Source organism: Coptis chinensis, chromosome 3 (assembly GCF_015680905.1).
Source record: "Coptis chinensis isolate HL-2020 chromosome 3, ASM1568090v1, whole genome shotgun sequence".
Lineage (NCBI taxonomy): Eukaryota > Viridiplantae > Streptophyta > Magnoliopsida > Ranunculales > Ranunculaceae > Coptis > Coptis chinensis.
The window spans coordinates 26,465,958-26,484,049 of NC_141458.1; the positions used below are offsets into that span (position 1 = coordinate 26,465,958).

General features: G+C 37.6%; 2 protein-coding genes across 2 annotated transcripts; one reads left to right on the forward strand and one right to left on the reverse strand.

The window, feature by feature from the left end:
• Positions 1-1,524: 1,524 nt before the first annotated feature.
• Positions 1,525-2,469, forward strand: LOC147508902 (uncharacterized). Its single transcript, XM_086597657.1, has one exon. The coding sequence runs from the start codon at positions 1,525-1,527 to the stop codon at positions 2,467-2,469; it is 945 nt and encodes a 314-aa protein (XP_086453783.1).
• A 3,591-nt stretch (positions 2,470-6,060) lies between these two features.
• LOC147508903 (uncharacterized) lies at positions 6,061-6,549 on the reverse strand. The gene has a single exon (XM_086597658.1). The coding sequence runs from the start codon at positions 6,547-6,549 to the stop codon at positions 6,061-6,063; it is 489 nt and encodes a 162-aa protein (XP_086453784.1).
• Positions 6,550-18,092: the final 11,543 nt, after the last annotated feature.

Genomic DNA, 18,092 nt, shown 5'->3' on the forward strand with positions numbered 1-18,092 from the left:
AACTCACAGCAGGCCATTAAATTAGCTTCTAAATTAACTAATGAGCTTCAAACTCCCAAATACGGTGGTAGCATGGCCATAAAGATAGATATCTCACAAGCTTTCAACACTATGGATTGGAATTTTCTTTGGGCGGTACTAAAACAGGTGGGATTCGGAGACACATAAATTCAATGGTTGAAGGGAGCATTTGCAAGCAATTCGTTATCTATTATGCTCAATGGGGGTCCACAAGGTCCCTTTACAGTAGAAAGAGGTCTTCAATAGGGTGACCCTCTCTCTCCCATGCTTTTTGCCTTGGCGGGGGATTGTTTAAGCAGGAGCATCAGCAAACTGATTCAGGATAAAAAGCTTTCACATATGGTGGTTAATGCAAAGTACTGTAGTCCTTCACACCTGATGTTTGCCGATGATGTGTTTCTATTCAGCAATGCTAACATGAAAGGTATCAAGCATCTGGTGAAGCTCCTGAATAGATATCAGGACTCCTCAGGGCATATTATCAATAAGGACAAATGCAAGTTATTTCTTAGTCCTATGACCAATAGAAGAAAGGCTCTTATACAGGAGGTGTTGAACATCAATGAAGGTCATCTACCTGAGAATTACCTGGGTGTACCTCTTATCTTGGGAAAAGTTACCAAAGCGGCACTTACTCCTTTAGTGGATAAGATTAGAAAGAGAGCATCAGGTTGGGCGGGCAAAATGTTATCATTCCAAGGAAGGGTGGTGTTAGCAAAACATGTCCTCAATAGTATCCCAGTTCACAATATGGCCATTTACAAATGGCCAAAATCAGTGATAAAGGAATGTGAAGCCATCATCAGGAACTTTATCTGGAGTGGCAACCCCAGCAGAGAGCAAGGCTATCACGGTTTCTTAGGAAAAGTCATGCAAACCAACAAAGGAAGGAGGGCTAGGAATAAGGAGGCTCAAAGATATTAATTTATCAATGCTTATGAAACAAGCTTGGACTCTGCTTTCTGGAGATGGAGACTGGTCAGAATTCATGAGGGGGAAATATATTAACAAAGCTGGTGGATGGTCAAACTACAAAACTTCAACAGTTTGGACTAGCATTAAATGGGCTCTCAATGAAATGGCACCATTGCATGCATGGATGGAACGTTGGTAGTGGCGAGGCTATTAACATTTGGAGGGAGAACTGGCTGCTGCAGAAGCCCATATGCGACTTTTTTCAAGAGGAAAGAAAAGAAATTCTTAAATTCCAAGCTAGACTCAATGAATACATTCACGAGGATAGATGGTTATTCTCTAACGAAATGATGCAAGTACTTCATCAGCTGAGCATAGATATCTTTAAGTTACCTCAGTCAGATAGCTCTAAAGAGGACTCAAGAGTTTGGATAGCTTCTATAAAAGGGCAATTTACAATGGCAGTGACACACGAAGCTATCAAAAAAAAAAGCTCCGAAGCCAGCATGGAGTAAGTTCATTTGGAGCGCTAAAATTCTTCCGAGAACACAGGGAATTACTTGGAAACTAGCGCATGGTGCTGCTAAAATGGATGATAAGCTTCAGAAAAGGAAGTTTCACCTCGCATCTCGATGTTGTATTTGCCGAAATCAAGAGGAAACTCTGGATCACGTCATGTTCCACTGCTCCTTTGCCAAGAAGAGTTCAAAGTTTGCACAACAAATCTTTCAAATACAGCGGGAACTGGAGTCATTCTCTGATGTGAGGCAGCAGAGCAAGCACTACAGTTCACTCATCTTGGACATGTGGAAAGCTTGCTCAGTGATGGTCATGGTAAGTCTATGGAAAACCAGGAACAAAGTAATCTATGACAACAAAGCTCTAAGCTACCCACAAGTTTGTTTCTTGGTCAGGAGAGCGATTATAAGAGCGCACCATAAGTCCTCACGGAATATGGAGAACTTGATGCATGATCTCAAGATTCTTAAAGATTTCAATCTACAACACAAACTTTGCAGGTCCCCAAAAATCTTTGAATGCTTTTGGCTATTACCTCCTCCGAGTATACTCAAGATAAACACTGACGGATGTCCGAAAGAAAATCTGGGAAGGTTAGGATGGGGTTATGTATTCAAAAATTACAAAGGAGAATTTTTGGGAGCTACTGCTGGCGGAATGGGTATCTCCACAAACTACATGGCAGAAACAATGGCAATTGTACAGGCCATTAAGCAGGAGATTGAATTGGGATGGCGCTATATTTGGGTGGAATGCGATTCTTCTTCAGTTGTTCACGCTTTCCAAAACAACACAACGCATTGGAGAGTTAAAAAAATATGGCAATCTCTGAAGGAAAAAGCTGCATGGATAAATGTCACTCCAACATGGAGAGAGACTAATTTGGGAGCTGACAGCTGTGCCAGACAAAGAGCTGCTTTAACACAGGGAGACAATATATGGTGGATTTCTCGACCCTATTTCATGATTCATCTGGAGAACCACAATACTACCTATTTTCAATTTGTTAACTAGATAATCATATTCTAGTGCAGCCCTGTATTTATATTTCTTTCTCTATTATGCTCCTTTTGGTACCATGTAACTCTTATTCTTTTATAATTAATTAATTACCTTTAGCAAAAAGAAAGATAGATAGATGCCCTCACAACCAAACAAAAAGACCAAACTACTCATCCTATCATGAATGTAAATTACCTTACCATGCGATTTTTGTCTAAGCTTAAATCATATAGATGCCACATGTCCCTTGATCACAAACCTATCATCACTTCAAATAGAAGAAGTATGTGTTTTCAATGTACCAAATGCACCGTGGAGACAACATCTACACTTCGCATAGACCAACATTCCACAAAACCAAACACCACCAAGTTTCAACAAACTGATAAGAGCCTAAAACTGTAGTTTAAACCCTTTAATAGTATTTCTATTTAGCCAATTATGTTATTAATAATATAGATTTATCACTAATTACGTGTTTTTTAGTATTGCAGGTTTTGGAGTTGAATAAATGTCAATTCGTTACTAATTAGGCGCTAAAAAGAGATAAAGTGATTGCTAGAGAAGTTTCATGAAGAAAACCCAAGTTTAATGGAGAAAAAGCCCTTAAAAAGCCTAAGTCAAAACTGTTAAGTGAAAGTCAACCCGGATTAGAGAGCTTAAGAAAAGTCAACATAACTTCAAAAAGCCATATCTTTGGACTCAGGCATCCGATTTGGGCCCGTTTTATATCAAAATGACCGGCTCAGAAATATTTTTCCAATGGTGTAGGACTTGACTCGATTAGAGAAGTATAAGTTAGTGAAAATGTATTCTATAGCAACACGATTAGAATTAGAAGTCTTGGATTCAACCAATTGGGCTATAGACTTGATTTATGGGTTCATTCTAGCTTAAAAATCCATGCACGGTTTTGTAAACCTAGCCTCTCCTATATAAAGAGGACTAAGGCAAAACTATATCTCTCCCACCCTTTAGTTAGAATAATTTCACTCTCTCTCTCTCTTTTAGTTTAGGTTTAGTTAATTAGTTTAGTTTGTAACCTCCATTAGAACCTTTTAATAAAAGTTTTACTTTATTCAATTCAATTACTTCTTCTTTACATTATGTATTCCTTTCATTATTTTAGTTTAATTAATATAATGATATTATGCTAACCCCATTAGAGGGAGTGATTATGAAGCCTAATGAGGAATAGATGGCCTAGTAGAATTATTGAATTATATATGTAATTAAATGAGTTTAGTTTATTGTATGACTTCCAAAATAAGCATATAGTAAATTAAACTGGGGATTGTTATCATTAAGTCGAGCGACTTGGTTGTAATAATCCTACATGCTAGTAATAATGACTATAGAGATGTAGGTTGTTGCTAGATATGATAAAGTTTGAGGCTTTAGGTTGGATCATTGTGTGAAAATACCTAAAGATGATCTCTTTTCAATGAATAATTCTATTCTTGCTTGAAACTAATCATTAGGTGGATTGATTACTCTTCTCTATAACTTTCTCTTCCATCAAAACCCTATTTCTATTAGTTTAGTTAATTTAGATTTATTTGAATCCATAGTATAATCGTAGAATAGAAATCTCTCAACATAATATTACTCTCACCATTGTTTCTTTGTGATTTAAATTAGCTGAATTTCTTTTATGTCTTGGTAGTTTAGGAGTGGAACGAATCCGTACTATTTATATTACTTCATTATTATTTGAGAGTAGGAATATTGATCTAAACACTAGTTTAGTTTATTTTTTTTTGCAAGCAAATTTGAATATATTATAAAGATAAATATAAAGTTACATATTAAAGTTTCTTGCTACATAAGGTACAAAATGAACAAAAGGGCATCTTGCTACACTCTAAGGAAATCTAAAGTATAACTGGTCCTGGTTTTCCAATCTTGTGACAAAAGGTGGTCTATCCACGCTCCATACAAAATCATCCTGGTCTAAAGTGGTTCCATGTTTTGCCGTAGCATCCGAGTTAAAGTTGGCTTCCCTCCAGGCATGCATTATCCTATAGTAGGAGAGCGCAACAATAGCTCTCACTCATATCGATTTGAGAACCCAGGGAATGTGGCCATTAGAGAAGGCTAGTGCAACTGACTGTGAATCTGTTTCTAGCCAAACATGTGTCCAGTTTCTTGCTACCACACTTTCCATTGCCAGAGTTAGTGCTTGACACTCCGCTTCATAGTTAGTAACTATTCCCAGTCTTTGTGCAAGTACATCGAGTAGGTGGCAATGATGGTCTCTGAAGATTAGCCTCACACCCCCTCGACCAGGATTACCGATAGAGCTACCATCACAATTAATCTTAACCACTACTTCCTCTGGTGGGTGTCATTTGACTTGTTGAATTGCTTTTATTGGCTTGGGCTTGCATTCGATCCCCAGAGAGTGTAAAATTGCTAATTCCTTGACAGAGTTGAACATGTAGCTCTTGGACAGTCTGCCAGTCATATTCATTCCTTGCCAGACCAACTTTCTTATGTAGCGATGGTTGAAGTTTAAGTCGTTGTACCTCTGTGCATTTCTCATCTTCCATATTACTACCAACAAACTCAGAACTGCTGCTGTCCACAATTCCTTAATCAGTGGGCTTGCTTGATTTGCCACTTTCAGAATTTCTTTCATATCGCCGTTTTCGGGAACTAATAATGCATTCAACTGGAATAAGCTTTTAATCCAATCCCAGAGGGCCTGAGAGTTTGGGCAGTACTAGAATAGATGGTCAAACCTTTCTTCATCTTCCTTGCATCCATTACATCAAGAAGCCAAATGGATACCTTTGCTTGTAACTTTGTCATCTGTTGGTATGATATGTTGTAGAATCGTCTAAGCCATTCTAGCAGTTTTGGGATGAATGTAGGTGTTCCAGATGATGTGGTGCCACCAGACAATATTCCCCTTTTCCCTAATAGTGTCATAAGTCGAGAGGACCGTGAACTTGCCTTCCTTGTCAGGCTTCCAAATTCGGCAATCATCTAGCTCATTGCAAGGTGGGGGTAGAGAGAGAAGTGGCATGCCTAATGTCTCAAAGAGCTGCAGAGTTACAGTAAGGAAATTCCACTGGTTGTTCCTTATCAAGTCGCTAACTCTAGTTTTGGGGTTTCTCCAGTCGATGTGTGGGAGCAAGTCAACCACTAAACTAGGTCCAGCCCAAGCATCTCGCCACATATCCACTGCAGTACTATTGCCAATGACCCAAGAAATGTGGTTTCTCATGGATTCCAAAGCCCACTTAATCCTGGCCCAAATGGAGGAACACTTGTAATAGGCAAGCCATTTACCATTTTTCATTTTATACTTTTGTTCCATGTACTTGGACCAAGAGTTGTCCATGGTAAGCAGTTGCCATGCTAGTTTCATGAGGAGTGACAGATTTAACTCCTTGAGCAAGCCCTCCTTCAGTCTTAGGTTTGCAAACTTTTGCCCATTTGAGAGTAATGGACTTCCTCACTGTGGGATTGCCTGACCATATGAAGTTTCTGATGGCTTCTTCTCCTTCTTTAATGTTTTTCCGAGGCCACTTATAGATGAATGCTATTCATAATAGATTGTGCCAAGACAACTCGACCCTGAAAGGAAAGTATCCTTCATGCCCATCCACTTGCTCTCCTTTTAATCCTGTCCACCAGATTTTGAATGTTGGCATGACGGACTCTGCCCTTGAAGAGGGGAACTCCCAAATAATTTTCTGGTAGGTGGCCTTCCTTCATGTCAAACAAAGCTTCCACCTTTCTTCTCTTGGTGGTAGTCATGCTACCGAGGAGCAGCTTGCTTTTCCCTTTGTTTATCAGCTGACCAGCCGCCTTTTGGTATGCCTCCAATGCGTTCCTCAAGTGCACTAGGCCTTTTAGACTTCCATTTGCAAATAATATGATATCATCTGCAAAAAGGAGGTGAGTGGGTGACGGACATTTTCCCGCAAAAGCCATAGGGGTGATTCTGCCCGAGAGTTGGGGCCTTATAATGGCTCTACTTAACATGTCCTCGGCAAGGGCAAAAAGAATAAGGGACAGTAGATCCCCTTGCTGGAGTCCTCTCCCTACACCAAAGAAGCCACAGGGTCCTCCGTTTATCATAATAGAGATTTTGGCGCTGCTGAGTGTTTAGTTAATTGATTATTTGTGTTTATGCATAGATAGTTAGTTTACATAAATTTGTGAATATCAAATGGCACCGCTGCCATCTTAAACTCATTCAAGACAAGAATTCAATTGCTTGAGTCCAAGGGGCAATCCCCCATTCTCTTCCCACCCACACTTTCAATTTTTCATTATTGTTTCTCATATTTTTGTTATTGTTCAATCTTGAAAAAACAGGATTTTTGCTCCTGGAAGTCGACTGCCAAATTTTTTTGAAACAATACCTTGAGCGCGCCTGCCCTCTTGTTACTGGAATTTTTTTTTCGAACAGTACCTTGAGCGCGCCCGCAGCCTTGTTTACTCTATATTTGAGCGCGCCTGCGCCCCTATGAGGAAAAGCCCAATTTGCACAGGTTAGTCACAGGCTCTATTTTTGTTCAAATTATTTTATATTCAGTGTTCCGAATTCTTAAATACACTGAGATTGCGTATTCAAGACGTTATTCATATGCGTAGCAAGGAGGCATTTAGGTACTCCTTCTTCCACTCCTCGTTTCTTCTGTCAGAGAAGTTTTAGTTCTAGTATAATCAGGATTGTTTTTCATAGATGCAATACCACATGCCTATCTAGAATTTCACACACTACACCTCCATCAATGGCTAAAAAACCAGAGACTCCTCTCTTTGATTTTTATAAAGCACTAAACGATGGCCCTAAGTGGTGTATCATTCTTGTAGACCTAGTGGGGGATTTTTGAATTCCCCAGAATATATTTAACTTGTTACCAGTTTTCCATGGTTTAGACCACGAGAAGCCTTATCAACACATGTGTAGGATAGAACAAGTTCTCACTACATTCCATCATCCGAGCGTAAGTCCGGATCAAGTTAAACTTAAGGTGTTTCCATTCACCCTAGCCGACAAGGCGGCGTCTTGGTTAACTGCCCAAACGCCAAACTCTGTGGACTCATAGGCTAATCTTGTTCAATTGTTCATGGAACAATTTTACCCACCACTGAAGACAGATGAAATATTTCAAAAGATTCATTTCTTCCGCCAGAATCCTCATGAATCCTTTTCAGAGGCCTGGAATCATTTCACTGATCTTCTCATTGAATGCCCGCATCATAATCTTGTGAAAGACATGCTTGTTCGTGCCTTTTTCAAGGGGTTTTCACATCATCATAAGGAGGTTCTCGATATCATGACTGGGGGTAGTTTTCTTAGTAAAGGAGCATTAGAGGCTTATAAATTCTTAGAAGATCAATCTAAAAGAAACAAAAATTAGGGAGGTAACGACTCTTCCCGCTCCACTCTTTCTTCTTTTGAGGTTAAACCTGATCTCGAGCTTAAAACTCTTATCGATGCCATCACTAAAAAGGTAGATGCCCTATTTGTTCAACAACAACCCACTCTAGTCATGAACATTAACTCTACTAGTTGTAATATTTATTTTAGTCTTGAGCATTCCGACTTCTATTATCCTCTTGTCTATGCACAACCACCACCACAACCATCAAGCTTCAACCAGTTAACTCAACCTCAAGGATAAGGAAACTTAGGTGACTAGAATAGAGGTTTAGTGCCCATGACCCAGAACTATCAACATCAAGACATGAACGCTCAACAAGCATTAATTCCAATTCAACTATCTACAGACGAAGTAGTGACCTTGTTGGAAAAACAAAATCAAATTATGCAACAAAACTCCAACTTGATAAAAGATCAGCATGATCAAAACTCTAAAATGATGCAACAAATGATGAAAATGATGCAGTCTTTGTGCCAAAAGATTATTGACATGTCTCCATATCTTAACCAAAATAATAACCAAACAAGCGTGTTTCCAGGTCAAGCAGTGTCTAATCCTAAGTCAACAAACACCGCCTTTGAAGTGAACAATATTCCCTGTAATGGTGATATAAACCAAGGGGACCTACAGGCAGTCACTACCCTTCGTTCAGGTAGAGTAGTTGATAACAAAGTGACTATGCTTACAGATCGCCAGCAAATGAAAGCTGGAAATGAAACCATACCGAATATTGTCTTAGAAACTGAAGACCCTACAACTGTAGAAGTTCCAGCCTAACCATAACCAAAAGGTACAACCTTACTAAATACCACCATAGAAATTGATGATCCTACACCTGTAGAGGTTCCAATATGGACACCTAGATGGAAAACGGCTAAAGATAAAGCAAAGACTAATAATACTTTTGACCCTTATGGTAAATATAGAGATAAACCATCGGATCCCCATAGACTAGTTGTGTCTAAAAAGGACAAGAATTTTGATTAGATTAAGGAAGTGTTTAAAAATTTGACTATAAACTTACCTTTTCTAGATGCTATAAAAAGTCTACCTGGACACGCTAAGTTTCTAAGAGAGTTGTGCACCAAGAAGAGGAAAACCAACATACCCAACGAAGCCTTCTTAACTGAACAATATCCCTCTTTATCTGAACATAACAGTATTATTAAGTACAAGGACCCTAGTCGTCCTACTATACAATGCACCTTGAGAGATTACTTCATAACAGCTGCTCTATTAGACCTGGAGGCGAGTGTTAACTTACTCCATTTTTATTTATATAAACAACTAGGTCTAACAAAACTTCAATCAACTAAAATGACTTTGCAGTTAGTCGATCGTTCTATTAAGTATCCCAAGGGTGTAGTTGAAAACATTCTCGTTAAAGTTCAGGATTTTTACTATCCAGCCGACTTCATTATTCTCAACACAAAAGTTGCTCATAATTCCATTCCCATCATCTTAGGACGTCCTTTCTTGGCAACCGCCAATGCCCAAAAAAATTGTCAGGATGGCTCAATGACTCTTTCTTTTCGAAATCTTTCTGTGGAAGTTAACATGTTTAGACAAAAGCAGGGACAACTAGGTTTGCCTATAGAAGGAGAAGTGAAGTCCATTGAGAATTTTGTATCTCATATTAGTGCGGTTGACGCTTTCGTCCCCACACTAGTAGATACCCCTCTTATGGAAGAAGACAAAGATAATAATTTTGACTCCCTAGATGTAGATGAAATCGAGAGAGATTTCCTTCGACTCTTTTGTAACCTTTCTTTGCCACCTCACGAGTCCCCTCCTATTGACATCCATTCATCCTTTGGTGCCATGACGAAAGACGAATTTTTCAACCTTTATCCCACTAATTCTTTTAACCCACCTATTGAGGAATGTCTAGCATATCTCAAGGCTTCTGATGATCTAGAACTGAGAACACTAGTTGAGCACCATTCACCCACCTTACATCTTCATGTCACTCATTTACCTTCCATCACGAATGTTCCTCGCCCTCTACCTTTTCAAAGAACCATTGAGTTTGCACTTGACCTTCTTGATTCTCCTGTGCTTCATGATTTTCTAAACCCTCCTGATACGGAAATAATACCCAAGGACAAGCCACCTGACACTTTTTCATTTTTTCCATTCCTTCCTTCTAAACCTTATCCACATCCCACGTATTTTCCAAAACCATCCATTTCCTCACGCTCAATCACTTGGCATTCCTTTCGTAGGAGGAAAAAGAAGAAACTGTATGCTCGATTAGGTTCTAGATTTATCATAATTCACTTCCATTCCACTAAGCCACATCATAGGAATATAATCTAATGATTTACTATATGCTTATTTTGGAAGCATATAGTAAATTAAACTAGGGATTATTATAATTAAGTCGAGAGACTTGGTTGTAATAATCCTACATGCTAGTAATAATGACTATAGAGATGTAGGTTATTGCTAGGGATGATAAAGTTTGAGGCTTTAGGTTGGATCATTGTGTGAAAACCTAAAGATGATCTCTTTTCAATGAATAATTCTATTCTTGCTTGAAACTAATCATTAGGTGGATTGATTACTCTTCTCTATAACTTTCTCTTCTATCAAAACCCTATTTCTATTAGTTTATTTCACTTAGATTTATTTGAATCCATAGTATAATCGTAGAATAGAAATCTCTCAACATAATATTACTCTCACCATTGTTTCTTTGTGATTTAAATTAGTTGAATTTCTTTTATGTCTTGGTAGTTTAGGAGTGGAATGTATCCGTACTCTTTATATTACTTCATTATTATTTGAGAGTAGGAATATTGATCTAAGCACTTGTTTAGTTGATTGATTATTTATGTTTACGCATAGATAGTTAGTTTACATAAATTTGTGAATATCACAAACCAACAAATACCTTCAGACAAGGACAATGTACCTATAACAATCAGAATAGAGCACTGGTTCCATCCCAGTTTAACCAGAACTATCTAAACCCACCTATCAACAACTAAAGAGACCTAGTCCCCATTACACCATCAACTAGTGCCCAAACAGATAAGCCCACAAAAATAATGCTATCTGCCATGCAACAACAACCAAATCCTAGCATCCATGCAATAATCTCTGAACTTGTTAGCCCAAGATAAAACCCAGAAAGGTGTGTTCCCAGGTCAAGCTATTCATAATCCTAAACTAACAAACACAACTTTTGAAGCAACAAGTGACGTGAATGAAGCTGGAGCGCTAAAAGCTCTTTCTTAATCATACCATCTATGAGGATTGACTCCTCTTTTCCGATGTATTCCCTTCCCATTCCATCTTTTCTCTTAAGGGGATACATCAATAAGGTAACTGGACCTCTCCACTTGGAAGGTGTGGTTGTAAGTGTCAGAGCCTAAGTCCATAATATATCTCACATATTCTTTGTAAAACATTTTTTACTCGTCATTGGAGTAAGTGTGAACCTGTGGAGCGAGTATACAAATTTTCTTTTCTTTATTTTACACTTTTTTTTCAAAAATGTTTGTTTTCTTTGCACTATTAATTATAGATTCTCGATCAATAGTTAAGTAATTTTTCAAAATGGACAATGGATTTTACACAGACCAACCCCTATAACAAAGCAATCTAGGGGCGGTTTGAGATCAGCTTCGCTTACTAAGGGTCGCCTATATCACCGAACTATTCGCCTGGGTCAGGACATTCCATGTCTTGTACAGTAAATCTCCCAACTCACATAGCTGAAGCTCTGTCTGTCTAGATTGGATTCGCCACATAGCCGACACGAAAGTTGCCTAAGATTATTTGTCATGTTTTGTTTTCGAGTAGAAACATCTAGAATCACTGCTTTTGGGTACAAGTTTCTTAAAACATCTCTCCATAGTTTTCAAAACCAGAAGATATAAAAATGAAAATTATACACCGGAGTAACCAAAATGATATCGGATTAATGTATAATTTTATCTTCTTGGCAAAATTTCTATATGGATAGAGATATATTTTGAATAAGAAAATCAACTAAAAAATTTTTAAAAAAAATAGACGACAGTCTCCAAATGAGAATTAAACAAATAGAGTAACCCAAAGTGATACTATTCTCTATTAATTCTATCTTTTGCCTCTACCTCTCTATTTTATCTCGAGAATCTGACATTAAAAGAATAAAAAATTTTAATTTTTTTTAAAAATTTCTTTTCTTAAAAATCGTTCCCCTCTCGTTTAATTCTTTTCCCCTTCTAAATCTCTCTCGTTTCTGAAAAACTTTTCAAAAATGTCTTATGTAGCAAACAAAAACCCTCCACCTAGCAAGGCTAGATGGATCAGTTTCAATAATCTTGTTCAAGCACTTCCTAAAGAATTGCAGCTTAAGATATGGACATATATACTGAAAATCAATCCTGGTTTAGGTAAGAATTCATACGCACGTAAGAGACGAGCTAAAAGAGAAGGCTGGTGCTTGAATTGTCAAACACCAACGTTCCTTGGTCTTCAACCTCATAATAATTCTATTTACAAAGTCTACATGAGTTATCCCCCAGTGCATTACGCTCGGTCTAAAAGAGTAATCCAGCCATCTGGTTGGGATTGACTCGAGTTTTCAAAAACTTCCAAGTCTTGGGGATCTTACTTAAAATGACCCACCTTTTTAAATTTTCAGTCAAACTTATGCAAAACCCAAAAAAATTAATTAAATTTTTTTTCTATTATCTGTACATATTTCCTTACAGTTCTTGTACTTTTTTTTTTTTTTTTTTTGGCTTGGTAAGTTTGAATTCATTAAAACACTAACACAAGTACAAAGGGGGATGGTGTATAGGGTGGGCAACATGTTGCCCCCCTATTTCATTCTCTACAAGTCATGTCTATATCATAACCTATTACAAACTCATACAAATCATAAAAACATTTGGAATGGAGCTTCCCACTTGTGCAGCCAGGTTGGCCTACCAACAGTGATACACTCCTCATTTTCAGTCAAAGTTCCTGTACAGTTCTTTTCATCATCTGTTTTTCATCTACCATTGGATGTGAGTGTACCCTATACCATTAGGTTGAATTTTCGATGCTGATCGTTTTGGTACCTCACGAGTCAAGATCGGACGAGTAACGAAGCTCGGATTGGCTCTTGAAGTTGGCAAGACACTGAGGACAAGATCAAAATTTCCTAAATTCATTTGGGCTTGGGCCAAAATTTTAATTTCTTAAAAGATGCACGTGCCTCCCATTAAACCTACGTGCCCCCCCCCCCCCCCACCTTCCTTTCTTCCTCCTCACAAATTCCCAACCCTAGCCGCCCCACTCAACTCGCGCTTGCCCCCTCCTAGCTCGCGGTCGCAACCTCACCCATACACACCTCCATCCATTTTTTTTTTGCAACCTTCCCCATTTTCAACCCCCATTCCAACAAGAAACCCTAATTTCATCAATCCCTAGTCTAAATGACTCGAGTTCTTAAAATCGTGCCAGAGCAAAATTTTCAAGGCCTCTTCTATTCCGATCTGTTTGAAGTGTACTTCAGGGCTGAGATCAGAAGAAAAGGATGGGAACCCTTTGTTTTCTTGGAAGATGCAGTTTATTCTCCTTCTCTTACTCTTTCGTTTTATACCTACATGCTTAGAGTGGAGGATGACCGCATTACGGTTGTTAAGGATGGCCGCTTGCTGGAGCTCACCAAGTAGGTGGTGAGTGGAGTTCTGAGGATTCCTTTGAAGGCTTATGTTCAGACATAATAGTCCCCAGATGGAAAGACCATCGACGTGATGATGATAGAGACACTTCTCAAGGGGGTTAAAAACCCCAAGTCTCATTGTGTTTATCAGAGTTCGCTACAAAGGAACCAACTAGCAGTATCTTACTGGACAGCATACAACCTGCTAGGCTCGGCCAAGCCTTCGGATATAGGTAAGGCGATGCTTCATCTTTCATGGATTCTTCAAGAGCAGAATAATAGCTTCTGCATCATTTTTTTTTTATCAGAAAGCAGGGTTTTTTTAGGGTCCCTTACCACTATATTATTAATAGGGTTATTTAGGCTTTAGTCCTACTTTTTATGGGGTATTTAGGCTTTAGTCCTAAAATTATCAATTATTAGGTTTTAGTCCTACTTCCATCTTCAATTTTCTTAAATGACCAGAATACCCTTAGAGCATGTTTATCACGTGACTTGAAATTGCATAAAAGTAGGACCAAAACCTAATTTACCCAATTACAAGAGGGGTAAATCCTAAAAATGAGATTCGACTACGCAACACAATGTTGCGTTCATTGAGTCCTTTGAATTATTGGAGTGCTACATTCATGGGATTGAAATCCATTCTGTCTTGGGAGACAATTGTTCATCAACCTTGAGCACCGAGAGGGAGCAAATTTGTCTCAATAAGGACATAGAGATTATCACTAGGATCGAATTTAATCATTGGTAAATTAAGTTAGTTTGTTGAACTAAAGGTTTGTTCATGACATATTTGTTGTATCAATTTGATTTTCTTGTTTACTTAACAATAAATATAATTTTATAATAAGTTTCCTACATAAATTACATCTGCCATTCAATCATTGATAGTTTTCATCTTGATGAATTAGGTGAAATAATGAGGGAAAATTCTTCTCACTCCCCCCATTTCGTTTAGATTATGAGTGCGTGAGAGAAGACGAGTGGGCGGAGATTTATATATATGTATATATATATATATATATATATATATATATATATATATATATATATATATATATGTATATATATATATATATATATTAGCCCTCTTCGAGCACTAGTTTAATATAATAATGTCCATTTAGTTTTAATCATAAACATTTTAAAAGCGGGCTATACTTGTAAAACCAACTCTGTGTAGTAGATTCTGGGCTCACTAAAACCATTTATGGGCTTGGGCTTTTCTGAGTTGGAAGGTTTCTCTGTCTACGTGGCACTCTCTTTAGAGAAGAACCTCAATTCGAGCAGTAAATTCTTCACTATATATTTGTATTAAACACGCAACTCGTCAATATTTGTATTTGTATTTTTATCCTATGAATGTAGCACTCCAATTCAAAGGACTCAATGAACACAGCATTGTGTTGTGTAGTCGAACAATTTAAAATTAAGACTTATAGAGAGAGAGAGAGAGAATGCACAAAAAAATAATGCAATGTCTTTTCCCAAAATACATTTCTTTTTAATGTAAGTTAAGAAAATGTTAGAATTTAATGCATGTCTGAATCTCATTTTTAGGATTTACCGCTCCTGTAATTGGGCAAATTAGGTTTTGGTCCTAGTTTTATGCAATTTCAAGTCACGTGATAAACATGCTCTAAGGGTATTTTGGTCATTTAAGAAAATCGAAGATGGAAGTAGGACTAAAACCTAATAATCGATAATTTTAGGACTAAAGCCTAAATACCTCATAAAAAGTAGGACTAAAGCCTAAATAACCCTTATTAATAAAATAAACAAACTTAGTTTCCATTACATTCTCTCACATACTCTCTCCCTGCTGCATCCTCAAAAACTATTTTCTTTACATCCTCTGCAAATGAACTAGGAATTAATTCTATACAACTTACAGCTGGGATTTTAGAAGCAAACGCATCTGCTAGCTTGTAACATTCTCTATAAATATGAACAATAGAAAAAACTTCAAAACTTGCTGCCATTCTTCTCAAGTTCACTATCAGATGTATTGCTTCCCATGGGTATACATTCTTTGTGATGAATGCTACCACATTTTGCGAGTCGGTTTGTGCCTTCAGTCTTGTAACTCCATATTTCATCACCAACTTTAATCCTTACTCTACCCCTTCCAGCTCTATTATCGCAATGCTATTGTACTCTGACCTTCCATGTGCAGCCGCTATCACCTTTCCATTCTCATTTCGTACAGCAGCTGCCCATCCCCCTCCATTACTTGTTAACGTGCCATCCGAATTCATATTATATATTCCTTCTGGAGCTCTTTCCCACTTGCATGTGATTCGTCTAATTCGTCTTTCCATCACTTCCATATTCCACCTATTCATGAATTCATCTCTTTCGGGCCCTCTGCCCATTTTGATGTTCATGGATATGAGTTTTGTTCTGACGTCTTTGATAACAAGCTTCACAACTGTTGCTGCTAGTGAAACTCTATTTTCAAATATTTTGTTGTTCCTTTCTCGCCAAATTCAATAATGGTATCCTGTGAACAGTAATCGAAATGCATCTTGTTTCCCTCCTTTACCTTCAACTGCCCCTCTACATCATCTCCTTTATCTTTGAGCAAATCTGCAAACCGAAGAAGTTAGCTACCCCTCTGCTAGTGCTGGTCGCCAAGATCAAGCAGCACTGGGGGTTCCAAGCCACAGACACTCTAGTGGAGGTCAAGGATGCTACCACAGGTCCTATCTATGCCCACTGCATCCAGAAGTTATGGCTTCCACTTGCCGCTAGAGTCGCTGAGCAAGCATGTCCGACCAAGAAGGTGGACTACTTCGTTGAATATGCCACTCGGCAGTTCACTCAGCCCATGGACGGAATTCACTTCCTCCATGGAGGCAAGAGGATTCTGCACTCATATCTCCACCCATTTCGTGGAGCTTCAAAGATACATCATAGCGGAACAATGGACTATTCGAGCTAAAACAAAGATACATTTAGAGAGGAGCAGCGATCCTTCCAGCAGGAGTAGCGACGTTTTCAGCATTTTGTCACTAGAACACTGCAGAGCATTGATTAGCTCCCAAATGTACGTTTTATTACCCGTATATTGCTGTATTACAGTCCCTTTTACGCTTAATGAAAAGACAACTCATAGCTTTTACTGCCTTTTCAGGTTAAGGAGTATTTCAGACCACTTATCATAAAAGCTACGTCTTAGCACCAAAAGGAGCCTTAATCACGCTTATTATGAAGACCAGTAGCTGTTATGGAAAAGTGCTGAAAAAGTCAAAGTCAATGGTCAAAGTCAACAGTCAAAGTCCTCAAATCAGAAGACCAATGATGGAGGCCCTTATCTCAAATTATGGAGACTTTATCCTTAAACCTACCTTGGTCATGAAGAAACCAAAAAGCAAAAGCAAAAGCAAACACAAAAGTGAAAGGGTGAGGTGTCTAGTTTGTAATGGAGAAGGGCAAATCTGTAAATGGCAAAAGTAGGGGTATATAAACAATTTGGTTTATATACCATTGTCTTAGGATCCAAACAATTTGGTTTGTTTATTTTCTTATCTTGTTTTTCAATTCATGTTTTTAATTTCTTGTTGTTTTATTTTATTTCAATCAACTTGTTATTTCCTTTTCTTTATTTCAATCAGACTTGTTACTTGTTCTTTGTTTTAATCTTCAATCTTATTTGTTGCTTTCATTTCAATGTTTTAATCAATCTTCCTTTCATGTTTTCAAGTTATTTTAATCAAACAATCAAAGCTTTCAAGTTCATTAGCTTAGAACCATTCTAATCCTACAAGAGTCTACCTTTCTTCTTCATATCTCCCTCACTCAAACTCTAAACAATTTAGGATGAACCTCAACTTCTAGTCTAAACTCTTTTGTAGTATACTCACTACAACATTAAAGCTTCAAGCATCAGAAACGCGCTCCCATGTAGTGATAGACATGCCAGGCCTCGACGTCGGCAAGGAGAATGATCTTCTAGACATCGAGACGAGTCACGCACGGATTATTACTAGGATTCTTAGTGTCTGTATAGTTAGATCTATTTCTTTTTCACATGTATGGCGTAGAATAAATTAATTTTATGCTTAATATTATCTGCTTGTTTTATTTTGCTTTTTATTGTAGAATTTGGTATATGAGTAGAAGGTAAAACATATAAATCATGCCAAAATTTTCTATTTTTCTTCTATGCATGTTTTCAAAAGTACAAAAACCCAAAAAGATTTTATAATAGAATAAATATCCCTAATATAATAAACCATGTATTTCTCGTTCTATATCAAACAACCCACGCCCTAAACTTGTTTGGGGGTGGCATATTTTTATCATGAAGAACAAAATACAGGTGTATCACTGTTTTTGCTCATGTTTCTATGGTAATCTCTTTCCTTATCTCTTCATACTTTGAGGACAAAGCATAATTCTATTTGGGGGTGGTATAGTAACATTTTGCAAAAATTAAACATTTTCTATATAGTAAATATAATAGTATATTTCTTCCTTTCTAAAAAAAATTTCAAAAAAGACCAAAAATATTTTTCCGTTTAGTATTAAAAAGTATTGTTTTCTTTTTCTATGATGAATAAAAAGTTTAG

What these genes read in the sequence shown, in the direction of transcription:
- LOC147508902 (XM_086597657.1), top strand. Translation starts at nt 1,525, where the DNA reads ATGGATGATAAGCTTCAGAAAAGGAAGTTTCACCTCGCATCTCGATGT.
- LOC147508903 (XM_086597658.1), bottom strand. Translation starts at nt 6,549, where the DNA reads ATGATAAACGGAGGACCCTGTGGCTTCTTTGGTGTAGGGAGAGGACTC.